This window comes from Strongylocentrotus purpuratus, unplaced genomic scaffold, assembly GCF_000002235.5.
Source record: "Strongylocentrotus purpuratus isolate Spur 01 unplaced genomic scaffold, Spur_5.0 spur5_scaffold_7, whole genome shotgun sequence".
Classification (NCBI taxonomy): Eukaryota; Metazoa; Echinodermata; class Echinoidea; order Camarodonta; family Strongylocentrotidae; genus Strongylocentrotus; species Strongylocentrotus purpuratus.
The window spans coordinates 38,878,208-38,902,038 of NW_022145613.1; the positions used below are offsets into that span (position 1 = coordinate 38,878,208).

The 23,831-nt window shown below is 37.1% G+C and overlaps 1 protein-coding gene across 4 annotated transcripts in view; it reads left to right on the top strand.

Annotated features, from left to right (window-relative positions):
* Window positions 1-23,831, top strand: part of LOC590282 (activin receptor type-1) — a 39,814-nt gene that overhangs the window by 15,669 nt on the left and 314 nt on the right. For 2 of the 4 annotated variants that reach the window (XM_789891.5, XM_011682689.2), the window contains exons 2-8: window positions 5,375-5,556; window positions 6,227-6,374; window positions 14,434-14,642; window positions 17,734-17,833; window positions 18,311-18,931; window positions 19,435-19,565; window positions 20,003-23,831. The exon at window positions 20,003-23,831 is cut by the window's right edge and continues 314 nt beyond it. In XM_789891.5, coding sequence (XP_794984.4) covers window positions 5,375-5,556; window positions 6,227-6,374; window positions 14,434-14,642; window positions 17,734-17,833; window positions 18,311-18,931; window positions 19,435-19,565; window positions 20,003-20,158 — 1,547 coding nt within the window. In that variant the 3' untranslated portion in view covers window positions 20,159-23,831. The remainder of the gene's footprint in view (window positions 1-5,374; window positions 5,557-6,226; window positions 6,375-14,433; window positions 14,643-17,733; window positions 17,834-18,310; window positions 18,932-19,434; window positions 19,566-20,002) is intronic. The other 2 variants (XM_011682688.2, XM_030973685.1) reach the window with 2 other exon arrangements.

Here is a 23,831-nt window from a genome sequence, read left to right on the forward strand (position 1 = left end):
TTTAGACTAGAAACAAACGTAATTACTTGTATAGATATACATTGAATTTCGGTAGTCTGGATGCCGTTTTTTTTTCTCCCTTTTGCTGAAGTTTATTCCCTCTGTGATTTATGCCTTTTCTTGTGTAGTGCCTATATTATTTATATTATAACGTCTTTATATGATTTCAAAGGACTTTAAAAATCATTACTCCAGTTTTATTTTGTTATCAGAAATTATTATTATAAAATTTTCATGGGTATCAACATTCCTACTACAATGTTTACATTTTTCAAAGACTGTTTGTGGCAGAGGCCCTTTATTAAACTGGACGTCATTATTATAAACCCAGAGAAAAAGATAGGGATAGTGGGATACGGCCATGGGATGTGCGATGTTGTCAAGTGATTATAGCTTTACGTCTCTCCTGACCTTTCATTCCTGGTTCTCTGATTCTCTTATACCAGGTGTGACTGTTATTGACCCACTGGGCGATTGAAAGGGGGCATCTTGGCACCTCTCCACCAGTCCCTCCTCCCCTCTATTGTTCCTACTCACGGCCCTTTTTGACATAGGGCAAACACTTCAAATCACTTCAAATTTGCAATTTGAAGGATAAAGCCCTACATGTACAGTCCACCCGGTTCCCTCACATTGTTTACGAGACATAAATATCATCACTCGGTAGCATTAATTTGCCTAAAACAGTTGCTAATCATTTGCTCAATGGTAAAATGTTCTGATCATAAGTAGTAGTCCATATTAGAACAACAGCCAGGAACTATCTTCTCTTCTTGAAAAAATTATGAGTAAGCCTATGTCTTTGAGAGCTTACAGTAGACCAGACAAATGACAACCTATACCGGTAGACAATAGGCATAGGGAAGTACTCAAGATTCTGTGACCACCACTAAACAATGGCTGGGATATACATGTATCCTCTATTGAGGATGTAGCATTGATGAGAGTTCAGACACCCCTGATCATTGAAGAGCCAGGATTAGTATACCCTGAGTCAATATCTTTGTTGAGAGGGGCTATCCTTAAACCCCCCTTCAGAGCTAAATGAACCCTTCAACCCTCATCTATACAGGCTAGATCTGAATGGTCATATCAAGGAAACCTTTCAGGGTAGGAGTGGGTGAATGGTGACCAATCTTGAGGGGGACATGTGTGTAATAATAGATCCACAGCTTAGTCTTGAGAAGTGGCCATAGTCTCAACTCTCAAGATTCTGCTACCTCTCTCAAAATCCCTTTTCATTCAGTTGGTCTTTTGCTTTCTATTTTCTACATTTTAAGTCGTCTTTTTAAGATGGTAAAATGAAAGTGTTTGAATGCTCCTCTTTGGCTTCTGTCATCACGATTCCCTTCATGAAAGAATTATGTTATGCACATTTGTTATTCATATCTCGAATAACTCCTATCATAATGGATAGCGTTCATTCATGTACATTAGGAGATTTGTATTCATGTGCACTGTATGCATATGGCATCCTGTCTTAATACGTAAATGCCAGTGGCGACAAATCCCGTTCATTTGAGGAAACAGGATTGTAAACGGGATCTTTCTCCATCCTGCCTGGAGTGCCTCTGGGCTCTGCATTAGCTTCCTCTCAGTGCGTTTAGCTCCCGTGTGTTTCTAGCATCTGGGAGCGATAGTTAGCCAGGATTAGGTGGAAAGAAAAAGAGGAAAGAAAGAAAAAGATTAAAAAGCTGAGGTCATTGGCTTCTGAGCAATGCTGATTTCTTTAAGGGACTATTTGAAGGCTTTTGCTCTGTAACCTGAGATACTTAAGCTACACGTCTGTTTTGGAAATATTTCTTGTAATTAAAAAAAAAATTGAGTTCTGAAAAAAATACATATTACACTCTAAATGTCCTTAAGGACGGAAATTAAATTAAAAGTGTTTTTTAATTCCCACTTGAAAGGGTGTGTACTTATAACCCTATATCACCCTTGTTTGAGCCAATTAGGTCAAAAAATACCCTTATCCTTTTCATGCTCAAAATCTTTATTTTTTTTATGATACTGAACATGGGTTGACTTGAAATGATGCATTATTTCAACTCCACTTACAAAAATTACTATCACAAAATCTTGTCAAATAATAAGGCAAGACTTCCATTGATTTTAAAAATCCTGATGTTTTCTTTATTGGATAAAATAATAATCATGTCATTCTACGAGCAGAACTACCCTACATGTACCGGTATAGTGTATTAGGAAATCCAAATTGAATATTGATTTGGTGATGCATCATGACTGAGTATGAAGCCTTGTCAATTGGATTTGCTCTGCACTTCAAACATGCATGGAGATATTAGGCATAACTCCCTTGTTAGATGTAAAAAAGTGTGTCGAGCAAATAAAGTAGTTTGTAAGCTATCCTATACATATGTTTAGTTGCGCGGAATATAGGCTACAATGCCACATGTAATTAAAGAGATGAAAATTACCATAGGGGCTTCTGGGCAGGGGGGGGGGGGGGGTACCCTAGGTGTTTAGGTGCATCTCATTTACTTGTTCTGTCCATTATTGTCATAGCTGTGTTCAAAAGACTAAATGGTGTTCCTGGTATATCAACTTGGTAGATCAGGTCTTGTGCCATATCAAACAATGATACTAACCAAAGAAATGGTTGTAAAGCATTAGTCAAAGAATGAACAAAATGCTTTGTCTAGAATGAGTGGCCAAAGGAATTGAACAATACAAAATTGGTTGAAGGGACTACCGGTAACTAAGTGGATTCTTGGAAGGAGTTTCCAACAGATTTACCAAAAGCACTACTTTAAAAATAGACCAAACAGACTCATGTTCATCAAAAGAACAGACCAAACTTAATTATGGCCAAATGAGTATAGAGCAACAAAGACTCACCAAAGAAATTGGCCAGAGAAAGATCAAAGAGATTGAACAAAGGCTTAGTCCAAAGATATTGGTCAGAGGCATTAACCAAAATCGTTTGCCAAGGAGGAGGAGGAGGCCAAAGAGATTGGTCACAGGAAATTAAGGAATTGACGTAAGGAAATGGTCAAATGGGTATGTCCAAGGGTCAGCCAAACAATTTGATCAAGAGGATTCATCAGAGGGATTGTCCAAAGTGGTAAAAGGGTGTTGGCCAAAAGTGGGAATGATGATTGAAACCCCAAATCTGACCACTATTTAATTTTTCATTTACCAATTATATAAACAATGACATATACAATGACATTGATATTACATATAGAACAAGGGAATACAAAGAAACCATGAGATTCAAAATGTTGTTAAGTTACGTAAATACATGTATTTTTGGTAAATAATTGTCAGATTGGCTGATAAGTTGTATTTTCTCCTTGCATGTTTGTATTTATCAAGTTTAGAAACATTTCTGTGGAAAACAAAAATCATTTAATATTGTTGATGAACCTGTATGGAAACTGTTTTAAAGGCAACAAGTGCGGCAATGACACCTTTCACTGTTTTTGCCAAAAGATCTTTTAGTTTGCCAATAACAAAGATTGAACACTCTTCTCAGTATTTCAATTAAATGTGTTGGCTTGAGTGGGTTGAATGTAGGTGTCTTCAATCAGATGATGCAACATGTTAATAGATGCATGCATGCCTTGTTCATTATTAGTATCATTACTATGTAGAAGGCATGACTAGAAGATTGTGGGTAGAAAGCAGCTAATCTTTGGTTGAATTGCTGCTCATGGGTAAGACTGAATTGATTAGATTCTCAGAGAATGTTTCAACAGGAAATGAAGGGTGACAGCTTTTGGCTTGATGTCGTTGGTAATCCAGATGACTAGATGAATCCTCCGTGGCAGGCATGTCGATGTAGGGACAGCCTTGTGGGCTAGGAGAGTGTGACGTTAACCCCCTCACTGCAGAGGCAGGAGCTATGAAGTAGTCTTCTGGGATGCTGTAGGTTAAGAAGTATCTCATCTTAGAATGAGATACACACCAGATGGAGCATGCATGCTTTGTGTTTGTTTGGCTAGACTCTTTCTTCTTGCCTTGCTGTTGAAGCAATAGTCTAGGCTATAACGTGACAGAATACAGGAATTAATGAGAACAAATGAAATTTCAGTCTTTGTGAATATTCCGCAAAGTGTTTCTGATTTGTAGATGCAATCACTGGATACTATTCTTATTTCTGTAATGTTTCCAATCTAAAGTTGGAAGATGAAGTGCAAGTGTATGCAAATAAACTGTAAATCAAACATACCCTAATTGTTCACCATTTACAAGTGATAACCAGTCTTCCAAATCAGCCAACTATTGAAAATCCATCATTTAATTTCCGTTGTAACTGTGATAGACCCTGATTGGGTGGACGGGGAGAGGAATGTTGAGATTTAAATATTGTTAGGTACATGTAAATAATTAACCCAAGCATGTACACATGTACAGTATGCATTTCACTTTGTCAAAAGTGTTATGAGAGGATTATGTGTGTAATAGATTTTGACATAAGGTTGATGATGTACCTGATTCATGTAATTTCTTCTCAACCCCTAAATTATCTTTGACAGCTGTTTTATTGGATGATGACTTGCTAGTTTTAACGTGCCTATGTCAATGACAAACCCATGTTGCTCGTTAGTAATAGCACATTGAGACTTGGATGAATGCACAATATCAGTATTACATAATATACATGTATATGACAGGATCATTTTTAAATGCATATAAGTGACATTTTATTGAATGTTACCTGTATACTATTTCAAGGACCACATCGACATTGTATGATGTTCTATAGTAACTTCATCATTTGTATCTGCTATCTATCAGAACAGTGCATGAATCATATGTGAGTAGTCTGTCTGGCTTTCATAAGTTAGTTGTTATGTATTATATCTGTGGAAACGCTATGTACTTATAGAAGTTTTCTTTCCATTATCCACATGGATTTAAACCTGGGAGTATAGTATACTGAGCTCCACACTCCTGTATGATCAGTTCACCTGATGCCACAGGGTAAAAAAAAAGTTCCCACTTGAAGTACGGTATGTGTTATATTTGGTAGGCCTCAAGACAACCCGACTTTTGCATAAATCTCAGGAAGTTTTTGTCAAACTTTTGCTTGCCACTGTTTGAATTGGTGGATGCACTTCAAGAGTCAGCATTGCTTTGTATATATGGGACATCAGAGGTAACATGCTATACATGGAGTGGTGTGTGTCCTATTAATGTTGCTTGGCTCTGTGAACACTTGAAGGATTGTAATAAGATAAGAAATAACACTCATTTAGTTAAATCCATGCGAGTTATTGATGTGATATTGAACTGTTTGGCACATTGTTGTCTTCCGTGATATGAACCAATGTATGATTGCATTAATGAAGTTTAATTTTTGTCATGCCCATAACTCAACTTGACCTTTGACCTTCATATCTTTCAGTGTCGACGATGCGAGCTAGTCAAGATGTCTACGTGGCTGACCTAGCTCACCAAGTCAACAATAGTGTGACTCTACAGTGCAATTGTGATGACTATAGCTGTGAAGGGACCAATCGCTGTGAAGCACTTCGGAAATGTTTCTCATCAATAACAGAAGTAGATGGCATCATCATGAAGAGAATGGTGAGTTTAACCAGGATTTATCACTCCGTCTCTGATTACTGAGTAATCTTAGTCTCTCTGCCATGGTACTCTGTCCAGATTCATCCTTAGATATATTATAAGTCTATAGGGTCAAATTCCATCCAGTATCAATTATTGAACTTTATAGCTATTTTTCTGCAAGATCATTTCAAAGAGATATTTTTCTTCATAAACCAGAAAATAAACACTGGGGATCATTAAAACACACTTTGGTGTGTATTGTGCATGTGCGATGTATGTTCCCATGACAAAGTGGTCAGCAGGTTATTTACTCTGATGTACAATGTACATATTGTGATGGTTTTATATAGTGTCAAGGCACCTATTTTAAAATATCACTTACTTATTCAGTTAGGTATGTTGATTTAAGAACTTCAAAAAAGTACTTGAAAATGGTTCATCAAAAGTTTTTGTGCAATGCTTCAGCTTCATTAAGCCAAAATGATTTGACATAATAATGATAAAATTATGCTCGTAATGACATAATATGGAAGTAGATGACAGATAATTCTTCAATGATTTCTACAGAACTTGCTCACATATGATGACTAGTTGGCATCAAAAACATTTTTATCTTCTATGCGTTGCCTGCTAGCACTTATTAGTGCCTGTTTAACCTATGATATTCCATCATTCATTATTTTTGCAGGGATGTGTGAATACAGAAGAACAGTTCAACATGTTTTGTAAGATGCATCCTTATCCAGACATCTCTGTGTTGTGCTGTAATCGTTCCTTCTGTAATAATGATCTACAACCAACGTTCTTACCAACAACTACACCTCGTATCACAGAAGGTTAGTATCATTTATCTGTCTATAATGGTTCCTCATGTAGAGTCAGCATGGATCTATACCACAACCAAATACCCCAGAGATCTGAAGCAACCTGGATTGAAGTATTAACACTGGTTAACATGGTATTTATTAGAAATATAGAATGGTGATTGGGAAGGCCCTTTCTGTGCGATTGGGTCTTTATTTCAATCAATATGGAATTATAAACTTGAAGGACCTCAATAATTCAATGTACTACAAATTGCTCTCATGACCAACAGGTAGAGAGTTCTGGGTTGGCAAGAATTAAAATTAACATCACTAAACCTCATTAAGAATCTTTGTCCAGAAACACCTTTCCTTTGAACGTTATAACATACATGACAAATCATGAATGAGGAGTTCATGTTTATGGTTTGGTGAGGAAATCATTCTAAACATGATATCAAGGTATCGAGGGATGAGATGGATGGTATCATGATTGCTTCAGTGGTTTAGGCAGATGGTAGGTTAATCACTGTAGATTAAATCAGAAACTATTGTCAGCTTTTTTAGTTTATTCATCATCATCAACTTCAGGTGGCGCTGTAAAGCGCTGCTGTGGTCTTCACGAGAGCACGCCATGCAACTCTTTCACCTGCCATTTGTGTTGCACCTTTCATTCCTTTTCCAATGTATCATTAAATTATTAGAATATTAAGCTTTCTCAAATTTGGGGGAAAAAGATCCAAAAGAAAAATAGATCAGTAGTAAAGTAAAAATGGTAAGAAAGTCATATTCAAACGATTGAAGGAACAATTCAGTGGATTTGACGTACAGTGTACAGTTGAAATTTAAAAATGTACATGATCATAAATCTCTTTCTCACACCAATCATGTGAGCAATAGCATGAAGGATTCCTCCAATCAATCATATAGGTATCGTTCACACTCTCCTCTCTTACCCAGAGATTTATCTACTAAAAGATACTCCTTTGCAGGATGGGTATAGAGTCAAATCTTTTATCAGACAGAAGATGTACTTGGTAGACTTTAAAACCACATTCTTCACTAGGATCAGGTTAGGTTTTATGCACCTTCATGAGCTCTCAGTCTGTGGTCACTCAGCTATTAATCCACAGCTTATCTCATCAATCATACCACTAAGTGATGAAATCAATTTTTGTTGTTTGAAAAAGGCTGTTATCACATCTACATCCAAGAAGAGTGTAACATATAGATCTGTCTGTAAATTCAAGGGATACTTCTTGTTATTGCTTGAAGGAAAACTGCATATTTTGATTTTTGTTTAAAGTGCATCTAAACCTCATTTAAAACCTAGAATTGGGTGTTAACTTGGGTTTCACAAGCAATTCACCAAATGTGCGTAGGATGGAATAGAAAAGTGATACACAAGCCTGTATGTTTGCCTAGTTATCATATTGTTTATTTCTTTATCTAAGCCTAATGTAAACATTAAGATTGATGTGGAGTCACTGTCATTTGAAATACCAAGCCAACACCATGCTCCTCCTCTTTCACACTTCATTCTTTATATCATCATGACTTATTCTGCTGTGAGAAAGTAAAAGAGAAAGAGGGAGACTGAGGCAGACAGACAGAGAGAGAGAGAGAGACACTGAGACAGACAGACAGACAGACAGATAGAGACACAGACAGAGAGTGAGAGAGAGTGAGAGAGACATGAAAGAGAGAGCGAGCAAGATAGAGAGAGAGAGAGGGGGGGGGGGGGAGAGAAGACTTTAAAAACCTTTTCTCCTTGCCCCTCCTATTTCCCTTTTGTCAGTTGAATTGGTTTCACCAAAGATTTTTAAACTACATGTAATTATTTATAATTATCTAGGATTCTCTCAACATTTATCAGCAATTTCAAAACTCCAGAGACAAGATTCTTAAAAATATCACTTTTGTTGCAAGCCCAAGAATCAAAATGCTATCTTCAAGTATAAGTAATCTCCCTCAATGCTGGTCACTACTTATAGCTTTACACATGACATCACATAGTGAACATGAAAGTCAATGTAATGAACATGCATGCAATGTATCAGATTTAATGTGAGTAGATCTATCTGTCTGTCTGGAGTCATTAATGTTGATTAGTATGTGTGTAAGATAGCCTTTTAGTCACGTTCTTCGCTCATCACTCACTAAAATGAGGTAAGATAGTTTGACTGGTGTGGAGGGAGTCATGAATCCTGTCTGGAACATCACATGAGTGAGTCCCTAGCTTATATCATCTAATAATTTCATTGCAAAGCCTTCTTCGTGCTTTCCCTTTTTACTATTTTACATGAAATACCATATACGTGTACATGTACTACATGTTTATTCTCCTTATTGTACTAGCAGTAGGTTGAGGGGGGGGGGGGGTGGGCAGTGGATTCTTTTATTCTTGCTGCCAATACATTGGCTATATCACTTCGTAGTCTGTGCATTTTTTTCTCTTTCTTATTGGCCTTTTTTAATGTTAGTATCAATGGATGTAATGTTGTACAATAAATATACTGATTTGAAGAAGAAAAAAATCACTTTCTTTTGCACATACCGGGTACTTGTAGGTCATAATGTTTTCTCCTTTTTAAAATCTCTAACAGAGCTCTTTACCACATCCCTTTCACCCCTGTTGGTTTCCCCTCTCAAAGTAATATTACTTTTTTTTGTCTTCATTTAATTCAGAATATTCACAAAAAGTATAATTCAATATACAGTGCGTCCCAGAAAAAACGAAACCGAGAATTGTCGATGTTTGATCATAACTTAGTCATATTTATAATCAATAAATGACACATATGTGGAAAGCTTAGATCCTCCTCTTTCATTTTGATGCAACTTATATGATGCATATTTCACGCATGAGTGAGTAAAATGAATTTGAAGAGAGGAAAGAAAGCCGAGTTTCTGCCCTTTCATATGACACCTCAGTCAGGAAAAATGAGCTAGGAATAACAAAGTTCTGTTCGTTTAAAGTAGTGCTTGCATTTCCATAATTTTAGTAAACAAATTCGTTTTCACTGGCTATTGCCGTAGCAACAAACGGAATTAACAAAAGACTTAACTCCGTTTGGTTGACAATCAGCCGTAGACGAAAGACTTCATGCATGGCTGTTGTCAACGAAACGGAGTTAAGTCTTTTGTCTATTCTGCTTGTTGGTACAGTTATGTTAAAACATTGACAACTCTCGATTTTGTTTTTTCTGGGACGCACTGCATTTCTCTCAATGTTACTGTCCTACATAACTGAGTTTTCTTTCTTATCAACAATTTGACTCATGTATGACTGACTCACTGCATCTCTGACGTACCTCGGAACAAACGAACTTTGCTAGAGAAAGTACAGCATCAAACCTTTTGACATGTCAAAGCAAGTGCTACACATCTGCAGAAAAGAAGACAGAGCTCTGTGTATTTTTCAAGGATGTATTTACTGTGAAGACTAAAGAGTCAATACAGTGTTTTGTAGAAAAAGTACACTCAATCCACCTGCCCATGTTACCCCTATGTCACTGCATAGTAACAATCTCCAGAGGGGGGACACCAGTAACCTATATCTTGGTCAGACCATCCATCCCTGCAATGAGCCATAATGACATTGGCTCCAGACTGCAATAGAATCATTGATCATCCAAAGAAAGAATGCTTTCTATCATTCAATTTAAACTCATTCCCTCCCTCCCTCCCTTCTCTCCCTCCCTTCTCTCCCTCCCTTCTGTCTGTCTCTCTGTCTCTCTGTCTCTCTCTCCCTCTCCCCCTCGACCTCTCCCTTTTCTCTCTCTCTCTCGCCCTTTCTTTCTATCTGCCTCTCTCTCCCTCTCTCTGTCTCTCTCTCTCTCTGTCTCTCTCTCTCTCTTTCTCTCATCATGAGTCAGATGGTAATGAACAAGGCTAGGGAGACATTAGTATCTTGATAGTACTCTGTTCTTATTGTGACAGGTAGAATCAATCTTAGAGCTGGTAGTAGTCTTCCTGGTCTTCCTGTAAAAGAGAGAGAGAGTGAATGTGTGAAACCAACCAATATAAATGTAATAACAGAGAAACACAGAACAAGAGAGAGAAGGATAGACAGACACAGAAACAGAAGAGATGTCATTCCCACTGATAAGAATGTATGCATAGAAAACACTCCATAATATAGGTAATTATTGATTCTCACATCCTCCATCTCTCCAAAAACGTTATATTTTGATATATTTTACGTTTGTTTTACTTGAAGATAAACTATGCTCTCCATAGGCAATATTGCCCCTATAGCCAAACTTGCACCTTTTGAAAATATTAGTCCATGTGATATATTTCCATGTTCATTATTTCAGCCATAAGGGCTCCTATGAAAATCAAACAAACAAAATCCTTCATCATCAGTAACTACAGAAGTTCTATTTTCAAAGCCTGTGAAATGTGATCAAATGTTTTCTGGTGTATTGTATGAGGAGGATGAAGAGTAGACATTCTTTAGGGCTTAGAAGATGTGATGAAATGCAAGGTTCAAGTGGCTATGTGCCTTAACTTCTCTTATTAACATTGAATGGGTTAGAGAATGATGTGCCCTGTCGCCAGCTAGTATTACCAAGGGGTCAAATCTTGAGATGTTTGTGATCACTGAAGGCGAGTCTTCATCATCTAGAGATTGCCAAATAGCCTGCTATTTCTGATTTGGGAAATAATCCTGAAGTTACAAATCGCGTCCTCATCAGCTCGAGATTCAACCTCGAAACTTGAAACTCGACCTTGAGAAATTAGCTCGAGATATTTTGCTCAGCGTTTGCGCATAGTGCGATTCTTTGGTCTGGCGATGACGCACTGGAAAAATAGCTGGATATTTTGCCAAATAGTGGGATATTTTGCAAACTATCCCACGATATCTTGGGATGACAATCCCGACCAAACATCCCGCTAATTGCAACTTCGGCTGATGAAGACGCAAATTAGCTGGATAGTTTGCGATCGGGATAGATCAAATAGCGGGATATTTGGCAATCTCGAGCTAGTGAAAACAGGCCTACTGACTATCTTCTTCTCAAAGGAAGTCAAGTACTCTTACATGCGTCTCCATCTCTTATACTGCCACAGGAAGTCTCATTCTGTCTCATTCTGTCTCTTTCAGACGACTCTCATAAAAGTCCTGTTAATAGGTTTGAAGTGGACCCATTTCTAAATAAATGCAAAACGTAAACAAGTTTGGCATGAATTGTAGGCTTTATCCATGTAGCCGGCTTCAAAATGTTTACATCATCTTGAATAGTCCTCTCACAGTTTCTAGCTTTCTACACCGTTTTATTAGAAACAAGAAATTATAAAACTATTTGATCGCGCATGAATCGTCTGCTTCTTTGGAGAAATGGTGAACATTTTGTGTTTGCACTGTCTTTGCATTCTACTTTTCTAAAGACATTCTACTTTTCCGTTTGAACACTTCTTATGAATGCTTCTCCCAATCATGTGACTGAAAAGAAAAAGAAGAAAAACAAAAGAACAAAACATTTGACTGAATGTCTTCAATGCTTATATTGTATGTTGATTTTAATCTTAGTACTGTCATCATTATTATCTTCATCATCATATTCATAATCATGATTGTCATCATCCCTATCGTCATACTCAATAAGGTGTTCTACTAATTCAACCATCATACCATAAAGTGCATGCTGTAATATGTAAATGTATTCCAGCTATCATTCAAGCCAACATGTATGGGACATTGGTCATTGAGACACGGTCGTTCACCTCCACCAATAGTTTTCATCAATTTTCACTTCTCAATTTCATTTCCTGCATACATTGGTGTAGTGAGTGAGTCACTCATTTGGTGCAATGCTCACACCATCCATTACCAACACAACTTCAGTGTTGGCGCTGATGATACCTGTTACATGGTGTTGAAGGAGAGTATTAGATGTACAGTATACCTTTTGTTCAGAGCCAGAAGGGCATTATCTCTGTGTCAGAGTATATGAGTTAACGCCCTTCTGGTTCCAAACAGATGATATACTGGTAAATGGATGGTAAAGTGGAAGAAAAAGAAGTAAAAGAAGTAGCAAATACATGCAGTATAGGAGGAGAAGGAAAGGAAGGTGAAGATGAGTCAAGAGAAGATAACGTAAAAGACCAAGAAAAGAATTAAACGATGCAGGGAGGCAGTGGTATAGAAGAAGAAATTAAAGAAGAAAACAAAAATTAAACAAGAAGTTAGACATTTAAGAGTCTAAAAATCAATAAATTATTCATCTAAGAATATAACATTTAGAATTAAGTCAGAATTAAAATGATTAATCATACAAGCACATACTAAAATCCAATGTGCTTCCATCTGCATGTTAATGTTTAATTTTGATGCAGTCTTATTGATTTACAAATTTACTGGGTACCAATGATCTAATACAGCACTTGAAGAAGCAAGCAACGCTGTGTGATGTGGCATGGGAGTCGATCTGGCACTCAGTAATGGCCTTGAGGAGCAGACAATTATGATACAAAGAATAAACATTGCTGCCAATTAAATTTATTTAATTGATTCTTGTTATGACCAAGAGTCGTTAATTGGTCGCCAAACCGACCTAGACCATAGCAGCATCTTATGAAGGAATATATTTGATTGGATAAGGACTGAAACAGAACAAACATCCAATGTTATTACATTCTCTCTCTGTGGGTGCAATATTTCTCAATTGTTTTTCTATTTGAGACTTTGAGTGCCTACTACTTTCAGGCTCTTTTCAAATTAGATCTGTGACCTTGGGCCTTACATGTACGTAGCATTATGTTAATTATTTGATAAGACACTATACGTGATGGACCATTTTTCAGCACTTCTTACTTTTTGTATTAGTCTATAAAGTGAGTCATCAGATTTTGAATCAATTTCAGAAGACGAGATATGTAAGCAAAGTGAACATAAGTGATAGATAATCTCATAGTTTTTAAATATGAACATAAAAAGTTGAATTTACGATACCAGTATTGAATAATACAAGATTACAAATAACTGTTAGTTGAAGTGTAATTTTGCTTCAAAATCTCTTGTGTTGACAACGACTTGGTAGTTTCTACTCTCTTCACGTGCAATGGTAACTTGGTAGAAATCAGTTTCGAATTTATTTTAGAAACACATCCTTGTCTTGTCATTATGCTAGATGAGGTTCCCGGGTCAAAAAGAGGTGATAGATTATAGAGATTTTACATGTACATGTAGCTATTGAAGTCAAATCCTTTGATCTTCATCGTTCAATACAATCATCCCATGCCAAACTCAGCCCTAATCCACTAAGATAAACCTCAAAAAGAAATTGAAATATGAAGATATTGACTGCATTGCGTGCTCTGCTCAATAAACCTTTAATGATGGAAAAGAGGTTTTTGTGTAATGTAGTGCAGCTGTAAGGTGACCTTTGTATATAAGCAGGTTTTATGTGGTGTCTTGTCTGTTACACTGAGCCTATGAAGATTCATCGATTCATCTTCTATGAATGCATCACTACACATGGACTTGATTAGTCCAGTCAGTCTGTGAGTCGGTTTGTCGGCCAGCTAGCCAGTCGGCTTGTCAGCGAAAGAAAAGGACTAACCTTTCATTGAGAATCATCATCAGACATAATGAGCTGCATTCTCACGCACAAACATCCTCATGAATGATCCTGTCAAGTTTATTCTCATTAATGGTAGTGATCACTGATTTGTAAATAAAATAAAAGTGAGACAACAGATATATATCATATATATATCATATATATATATCATTTATATATATATCATATATATATCATATAGATATATCATGTTCGTTCCCAGCTCAGTGAGGCTTATGTGTAACTGCTACTATTCTATGTAGTAGCTGTCAGTTTGAATACATGAAAATGATTCATGATCTTGTTGTTGGGTAATTTCTTACAATTCATGTTCAAGTATCATCAACATGGGAATGTATATGATGAAGAGATTAGTAAAAGAAAACTGCTGATTTTTACCTTTCATGAAAATGTTCATTCTTTCTAGATGTTATCTGTTATATGATGAAGATAAATATCTTATTGCCTGAACACACTTTTTAATGTCAACCTTTTACTATTTTTTGTCTCCTCTTGTACAGAACTTGGTCAAAAGGTCCCTTACAACGTGACCTACACAGTCCTGGGTGTGGTGGGACCATTGATAGCCTGTCTCATTGCACTGACCATTGCTGCATACTGCTTCAAACGTCGTCATCAGCAACGTATGGATGAGCTAAGCCATCAGGAAGCTCAGTATAGACAGGCTCATGATATCAGGGCTGTCCCTGCAGGAGATAGTACATTAAAGGTGGGTAGTCAAACAGGCTAGTCAACTAGGTTAGTCACATAGGTTAGTCACCCAGGTTAGTCACCTAGGTTAATCATGTATAGTAGGGGGACTTTGATAAAACTCTGGTCTTTATTAGATAGGAAGGTGACCAAGAGGATCTGTATAGACAGAGTGATAACAGAGCTGTTCCTCCTAGTCATCCAATGTACTCAACTAAGGTAGTGGGGTATGAGGGTTTGACTTAGAGAGGGGTCGTCAACTAAGATAGGTTAGTCACCTAAGCCAGTCAAGTATGGCAGGCATGGTTTACTATCAGAATACTGGGACCTATGTTAAGGCAGGCTCACACTATGACGAATAGGGGAGGGGCGGGGGGTAACGCAACCTACATTAAGCTGCAAATTACTATTTTGAATTTCCCGCCAATCATTGTGTGTTGCCTTCAATTGAATCCGCCAGCAATTGATGCTTGTTATCATTTTAAATTATTTTACAAAATCATTATGTGATAAACTCAGACACAAATGACCTGAAGTGTCTTGATTACCGAGATGTTATGCCACACTGTGACGTCAGCTTCTCCTTGACAGCACATGAATCACATTGTTAATAATCCCTTTATTTATTGGATGAATGTTTGGGATGTTGAGATTAGAAACCATAACCACTCTAGTACTTGTGGTTTTCATTTTTATTCTGGTAATACTTCAGATATCATGTAGATCAAAATGCAAAGTGCTTATTGAGACTTAATTCATGAATACCCGACATTATCTAGGAGATAAAATGTCTTTAGCGTACAGTGTTTTAATCCTAGATCAGGCTATCATGATTAATGAAGAAAATAATTTTCAACTCTGATGAAAATCATTAACTGTCACATTTCATGATAGAACGAAAGGAAGTAAAATAATATAATTATGGTTGTGATGCATTATATTTCATGTTTCAAGATTGTGGTATGATATTAAAAAGTATAATGCAGTTTTTTAAAGCTTCTACCCACCTTGAATTTTGTGGGCAAGCCTTCGTCCACTCCTGTGTACTTTCTCAGCACTGCCTGGTGTCTTGCGATCACTGAACCAAAGATAGGTGACAATAGGTATCCAGAGTCTCTATTTAATGTAGGCTTGATCCTCTTAATCCATATGGACTCTTTCACCTTTCTTGACCAGAAGTTGCTTTCAAAGTCAATAATGAGGGCATCCTCCCATCCATTATTATGTCCTGTGTTAAGGGCGTGTTCAGCTAAAGCTGAATGGGATGGGTTACTCAATATGAGAGCTTTTTTGTGTTCTTTTAATCGCTCACTAAGAGTTCTGCCAGTTTCCCCAACATAAGAATTGTGACAATCTGTCCAAGTAATCTTGCACAGAATGCCTGTCCTTTCCTTTGTTGGAACTTGGTCTTTTGGATGGACCAATCTACTTCTTAGCGTGTTAGGGCTTCTGAAGGCAACACTAATCTTGTCTTGGAATGCTAGTTTCAAGCGAGAGGATATAGTGTTAGCAAAAGGAAGGCCTACTCTGTTGTTAACTTCTTTCTTTTTCTTTTTTATGATATTAAAAAGGTTTTTAAAAATAAATAAAATACTGGTAGCAATTACTGCAGGCAGTAATTGCTACATGTAAAGCTTTAATTGTGTATGACCATGATATAGACTCAAGATGATTATTCAGGGTTCGCATTCTTATACTGTTTTCACACTGGCAATATTTTGCTTAACCCCGTACTATAGGTGGGGTTAAGGGGGGGTCTTATCCCCACCTTTAGTACGGGGTTAAGCCTATTCCGCTTTCTGTTCAGACTGGTTTTTACCAAAGTGGGCTAAAGTTGGCTAACCCTACCTATAGTACGGGGTTAACTAACCCTGCAAAATAGCAGGGCTAACTCCGCAATTGTGGTGCTAACTCCTGCTAACCCCGCAATTGCGGTGCTAAGCAAATGAATGAGAACAGAAACGAAAAATAGTCCGGTACTACGCAATGGAGCGTATCGCAGCTGGCCAGATGCGAAGTATGTCCAATCATAACATACACAATATCCGGGGTTAACGAAATGCAGTGAGAACAGCAGGAATTTTCTTATTCCGGAATAGGCGCTAGTACGGGACTAAAAACAGCGAGTGTGAAAAGCCAAAAAAATAGTCCGGAGTTAAGGATAGTATGGGGCTAAGCAAAGTACGAGGTTAAGCAAAACCAGTGTGAAAAGAGTATTAGGCAATGTTCATTTATTCACCATTTGAGATGACTGTATGTTCACTAATAAAAGAGTGCAATTGAACCCTTAAGTATGCAACCCACTTCCATATGTTAAGAGTTTCCTTTCATGATGGATCAATTATAAATGTGCCCTCTTTACAAGGGCAAATGTTTAGTATAGGAATACATAATGCTTCTTAGTACATTCACCTGTCTTTTGATTCACTACTATATTGACATCCTTTTTCATATCCTCTCATATAAATATAGCATCATTGAACAATACACACATCCCAGTGCTATCCTGTCAGTAGGAGTCTTTCTCTTTCATTCTCTTGGAAAATGAAATTGACTTCAGAGTCACTAATCTACACTTCCTCTTATTTTTTCCTGTTTTAATTTACTAGTTCTCCAGGGTTATTCTGTTTTGTAAGTACGCTGTCCAGCCCATAGGCAGGCACATGAGGATCTCCTCTTGCAGGCTTTCAGTGCATGCTTGAGATATAAAAACATCAAACTTGAGTGACATCATATAGGACGCTAGGATTAACTCATCAGAGCACATTATATGTAACACCTTCGTACTCTGTAAGCCTCATGTGAACTAATCCCATAAAAATCTAAGAAACAGTGATCTAACGTATGTTTTATCAACATTTGCTATTTTGCTATGTGCTTTATTTCATTAAAAATTTAGGGTTAGGGTTGAATTAGGATTTAGGTATACATACATGTAGGTTCCAGGGGTATATCTACAATGTCTACATGTATTTGGGAATTCCTATTTGTGTCTGAAAATGCATTATGGGGCAATGATGGTAGGACTAAATGTGTGGTACAATGCAACAAAAATGTATCCTGCTCCATGATACCTTTATAAATCTCTTTTGTGTTTGTATTTCTTGTAGGACCTGTTTGATCATTCTAATACATCTGGCAGCGGATCTGGGCTTCCCTACCTGGTGCAGAGGACAGTAGCCAGACAGATCAACCTGCTTCAACAAGTCGGTAGGTCACAATCTCTCACTCTCTCTCTCTCTCTCTCTCTCTCTCTCTCTCTCAAGACATTTGCCTGACTATTTATCTTTCTATGTTCCACATTTCAAATTGTCATCGTGGAATGGTCTCATTTCACCTAAATTCAGCATGTAACTTGACTATGTGTACATGAATGATCCATATTTTTATGGTCAAATTATGAACTTTCCCCCTAAAGAGTCAGTTACCCTATCATATTCTGGACTTTGTTCTCTTTTCTATAAATCTAGTAGGAACCATATCTCTATCAGCAGTTCCCAATTCTGTTTTTTTGTTGATATACCATGAAATGATGGAATATACATGTACATGTACATATATGGTAAACCATACCATTGCTGTTCCTTTAATACCTTTGTTTACAAACTTTACGTGAATGGTTTTGTATGCGTTATGTACAACCTCAGATGCATTTTGACATGTTTTAATTTCTTTCTGTCCATGTAGGTAAGGGTAGATACGGTGAGGTATGGATGGGTACATGGCAAGGTGACACTGTAGCCGTCAAGATCTTCAGTTCCATTGATGAGAAATCCTGGTTCCGTGAGACAGAGATCTACAACACCGTCATGCTTCGACATGAGAACATCTTAGCCTTCTTTGCATCAGACATGACCTCACGTCAATCCTGCACTCAACTCTGGCTTATCATGGAGTACCATGAACGGGGCTCCCTCTACGACTACCTCAACCGTCATGTGCTTGATGCAAGGCAGATGTGTCGCCTGGCGCTGACGGCCTGCAGCGGTCTTGTTCATCTTCATACCGAGATCACATGCAACAACAGCAAACCTGCCATCGCTCATAGAGACATCAAAACCAAAAATATTCTTGTCAAGAGGAACTTAACGTGTTGTATCGCCGACCTGGGATTGGCGGTCCTGCACACGCAGAGGGAGGATAATATTGATATGGGAACGAACACTAGGGTTGGGACAAAGAGGTACATGGCACCAGAGCTACTGGAGGAAACCATGGATGTCAGGTGCTTTGAATCATTCAAGAGGGTCGATGTATATGCATTTGGCTTGGTCATGTGGGAAATTGCTAGGAGATGCGAAGTAGGAGGTAAGTATTTCTATTTGATCTTTTTCACTGAATGCTAAGAAAGTATGCCCTTGCTCGCAAAGAGGGTGCATAAAGCCTGTCAAGTCGGAACAGGCACATCTATTTCAGGAGGAATGCTTCACCCAAGATCTCTAAGATGCTGACTATATCTCATTCTTTGTATGGATCTAATCAGTGTCTTTGTGACTATCTATTACCATGGATGAGCTGATGTGATCAGATATGTGACACGTCGGAATGGAGATACTGTGTGGAATTCTATTAGAGATTCGAGATTTACCAAAACTTTCCTCTCATCTCTCCTCACAAGATCCCCCTACCACAAAAAGAATAAAAGGGGAAAAAGCAATGGTGGTAGCAGAATGATTTTTATTATGTTTTTTAAAGTGATTTTCATTTCTTGTTAAATATTGAACAGTAAGGTATTGATGTGTTCATCTCCCAAAGCAAGCAGAAATAACTTTCCATTACTTTCTCTTCTTATTTGATTGTATTTTTTGCAGGTATGGTAGCAGATTACAAGCCTCCGTTCTTTGAGTATGTACCCAGTGATCCAAGCTTTGATGATATGAGGAAAGTTGCTTGTATTGAGAAACTCAGACCAAATATACCAAACAGATGGACCAACAATACAGTAAGATATTCTTCTTTCATATATCATCTTTTTAGTAAATTTTCTTATCCATGTCCTTCATTGTTAAAGTTGTTCTAAACAGTTGTTAGTACCAGAAGAGCATTGCAATTTCTTAACATGTACATTCATGAGGATAGTTTACATTAACTATACTATGAAATTCTGTTCATGCATGTAGCTTTTAGATAATCTGGACAGATTGAAGTCAGAAAATGGTGTTCTATTTTTTATTCTATTTATCAGCAGCACCCCATATCACAAGTTTTTCTTGCTTTTGTTTCTGCTCATTTTGACAGAAAACTGTATTAATACTTAATGTCTTTGGGGAAAATTGTATATATATATGGATTTCCCTTGTATCTCTTTCTTTATGTGTGTTTGAGTAGTGATGCTGGAAACTTATGAACTACTTCATCATTGTTCCTCCTATTGTACAGGTGTTAACATCAATGGCCAAGTTAATGAAGGAATGTTGGTGTCCTACCGCTTCAGCTCGACACACCTCACTCAGGGTTAAGAAGACTCTCATGAAGATCTCTGAAACATGTCCCAAGCTAACTGATCCTTATCATTGGGAAAAGATCATCGCCTAAAACATCATTCATACATTCTACACTGTCATGAAGATCTCTGAAACATGTCCCAAGCTACCTGATCCTTATCATTGGGAAAAGATCATCGCCTAAAACATCATTCATCATACATTCTAAGAACTGCTTGCAATTCCTTGTTCAGAAGGGTAAAAGAAGTGGTAGGTTTTTACAGAGAGGACAGAGAAGTGACGATGAACATGTTCCTTGAAGATTTGCGAGTGATAGGAGGCAAGAATTGTGCTAATATTGTTGTCTCCTTGTATCTCCTGTATGTAATGAAGAGTGAACTCTGTTTGGCATTGGATGTGCCGTCATAGAGTTTCAAGCTAGATGAAAAGGTTTCATGATTGAATCATGAAGAGAACAAGCTTGGTAGCGCTATCATTGCTCTTTGGCTTCATGTTCCCAGTCCGGAGGTGGTAACTCAAAGTTCTGAAACTATCTTTCTTTTTTAGTGAGAGGTCTTTTATTTGTTACAACAAATCTGAATTATGATGAGTCGTTGGTTAATGACTGCATTAGGTGACTGCATATGTTTGTAGTCATACAAATATCAACACAAATCAATATGAAATCAATGATTCATTGTGATTTCAAGTTGTTATGACAATTCGAAACCCCTTAATTTTGCAAGTTTTTTGATCCGGGACAAATGCTTACCCAAAGCTGTCTTTGCTGAAGCATGTACAGAGAGATATGCAGATGATATGTCAGGCTACAAGGATTATGTTTGGAAGGAATGTGGAAAACACAGTAGAGGGAATTAACTGGGCAGTAATAACAGTATTGAGAAAAAGTAAAGAAAACAGGAAAGTTAAGTGTACAAAATGTATTCAACCTACAGTGACCCAAGCAGAAATGTTGGAGAGGATGGAAGGCTAAATAGTACACTTGCCTAAGCTCAATCGCATTTGAGTAATGGATCAAACGGTCACCTTGCATTAATTACAAAGTTTATCATTGATATATTATCAGAGTAGAACCTCTGACTGACCTGTCTATATATCACAGATGTGGCATGTCTTTTTAAGAATTGATGCCTGTGTTTTATATAGAGTCCTGTAAATAGAGTAACCTTTGTATATAGACCAAGAAATTATTGCTGAATGTAAAATTTGAATTCTTCAGAGGGTATTATGTTGCTTTGTACAGCTAATGTAAATGCATCATGTATTGTTAAATGTTTTGGCTGTTTGGAGGGAGCTATTGCTTCTATCAATTTGGCAGTGAATTGAATTATCAAACAATTATTATGTGAAATGACAATTACCAAATTCAAAATATAAATGTTAGTATCAGTTGAAAATGTGTAGTTATGAAAGTTGAGTGTCTTTTTCAGACAATGTAATCTGTATTTTTGGTAATTCTCAGAAACAGTACCCATATCTTCGGTTATTTTGATACTGCATCAATATAAATTTGTGTGGTTTCCAAACATTTCACTGCTTGCTAAACACAATTTTATTCATTTTTTTTCCCGATAAAACAATCATCTCTATTTCTAGTATAGCATCTTTGAGGCATAAATAGAGTTACTGAAAAAGAAAGACTTCATTTGAAAAGAAGTACCTTAATATAAAATGTGAAAATCACATCAGAATAGCAGCAGCAGTGTAAAAAATATTGTTGCTAGAGTGGTATGAATAGAATATTGTTTTAGATGTAATGATGGATTATTGTATGGATTCCTTGTTATATCAGAGATTATCTGTGTAGTGGAAGTTGATCTTTTATTTGTGCCTTTCTTTTTATATCATTTCATTTCATCAGATGGCATGCATTTCTGGGTATTATGTACATGCTGACATCAGTTTTTGTATTTATTATTGTTACTTGCCTTTCAATCTTAAAAAGCCAGTCATGGAATGTGTATTTATGTGTTAAGTGAAGATGGAATCTATCCAAGTAAACGTGAATGATATTTCTTCTTTGGCATTACTTAGGTGGTCAATTTCAGCTTCCTAATCTGTGACTTTTCATTTTCCCCACTCAAGCACAAAACTGCCCCTACTTGCTTGTAAGAGGCTTTCTTTTTGGAATACTTGCTATCAGACAAATAATGCTAGTCAAAGTTTCAAGATGACTTGTGAAATACTGAAGCAAGTTTTTAAGGACTTTATTGAGAATTTTGTTCGATGGAAGTAGTAAATATACAAGGATCATGTACTTGGAAGACATGCTCTGAATTTCTCACTGCGCATGAGCAGAGAATTGGGAGGTATGCATGTGGATGTGACAAATGGAAAGTCACAATGTCCTCCTGGTCAAAAAGCTAGGACTAATTAACAAATAGCTTGCTTCTCTTTTCATGTATGACTCCCCCAATGAGGACATTATTGGATAATCATTCTGGTTACAGTATTGCTAGGTATTCTATGCTTTAGGAGAACTTTCTCAAATTCATGTGACTCTTGTGTTTCTTTCTGTCTCTATTTTCTCTGACTCTCCATTTCTCTGCTCTGTCTTTCTTTCACTCCGTCGTTCTCTTTGTCTGTCTCTGTCTGTCTCTGTCTGTCTCTCGTTCTGTCTCTCTCAGTGTCTCCTGCTCTCTGTCCTATGTCTGTTGTATGGACATGGAGACTCCCACCTGTCCCATCTTCTCTATCAACATGTCTTGATTGGTCACTAATTGGTTGAGGTCAGTTTGCTTTGAGAACCATTCTCAGGCCGGCCAAGAAGAGTTCCACACTAATTAAAGATATGGCATTCCATCATCACTAGAGATTCCTGTGGTTCGGTTCAAGAAGGGTTACAGAGGCTGATTAATTATTAGAGTAGTTAAAAGGTATGTTTTTGTATGTCTAGATAAGGGTTTATCAAACATGTTACAAGCAAACATCAGATCAATTTCTGAAATGGGAAAGTTTTAAACGGGATCTAGGCATTAAAAGACAAAATCAAAGCAAAACAAATCATCTAAAGAGAACAGGTACATCGAGTGCAAGTGTTGATGTATCCTGACTTTTAATTTATCAGTTATTGGCATAAGATACATTTTTATACAATATCTGGTTTTTGCAGAATAGTAAGTTCAGAGAATAATGTGCAATTGCTTAGTAGTGTAGTTGGTCATAATTTAGTAAAAATCTTTATATCCAGAATATAGCCCTTGAGGTAGGTTTAACGAACTACTGCCATGCTTGTAGTAGCAATGCTTGCATTATAACATTGTGTTTGAAAAGATACAACCCTTCAAATTTGCTAAAGATTTGAGAAGCATTAACAAAAACGATCTCTTATCCAGGAATTAGTTGGTCTAAATGCCTCATATGTGGAAATATTTTGTTGATGTGGATTTACAGCAACTGAAGATGCTTCTGCTTCCTTGTCATGGGTTTACATGTTCTGTACAAGTTTATACAGCCCTCTCTAAAGTCTTAGACAGAGCTAGGATAAGGGTAGAGTTATATATGGATGGAGATGCTCTATTTAAGATTTCAATTGCTGTATATAATGAGTTTGCATGTAAAATGAGTTATGAAAACACTTTTCATACATGCATGTTTCCTCACTGATGCAGTAAGACATGGAACTCGAAGCTATCTTGTTATATAATCTTGCACTGAGGTATTTCAGCTATTGCATGGTGATACGAATCAATCTCAGATATGATATGATCTATTTTTGTGACATGAACAAGTTTCACTTTCTTGTATGGAAATATCATGGATAT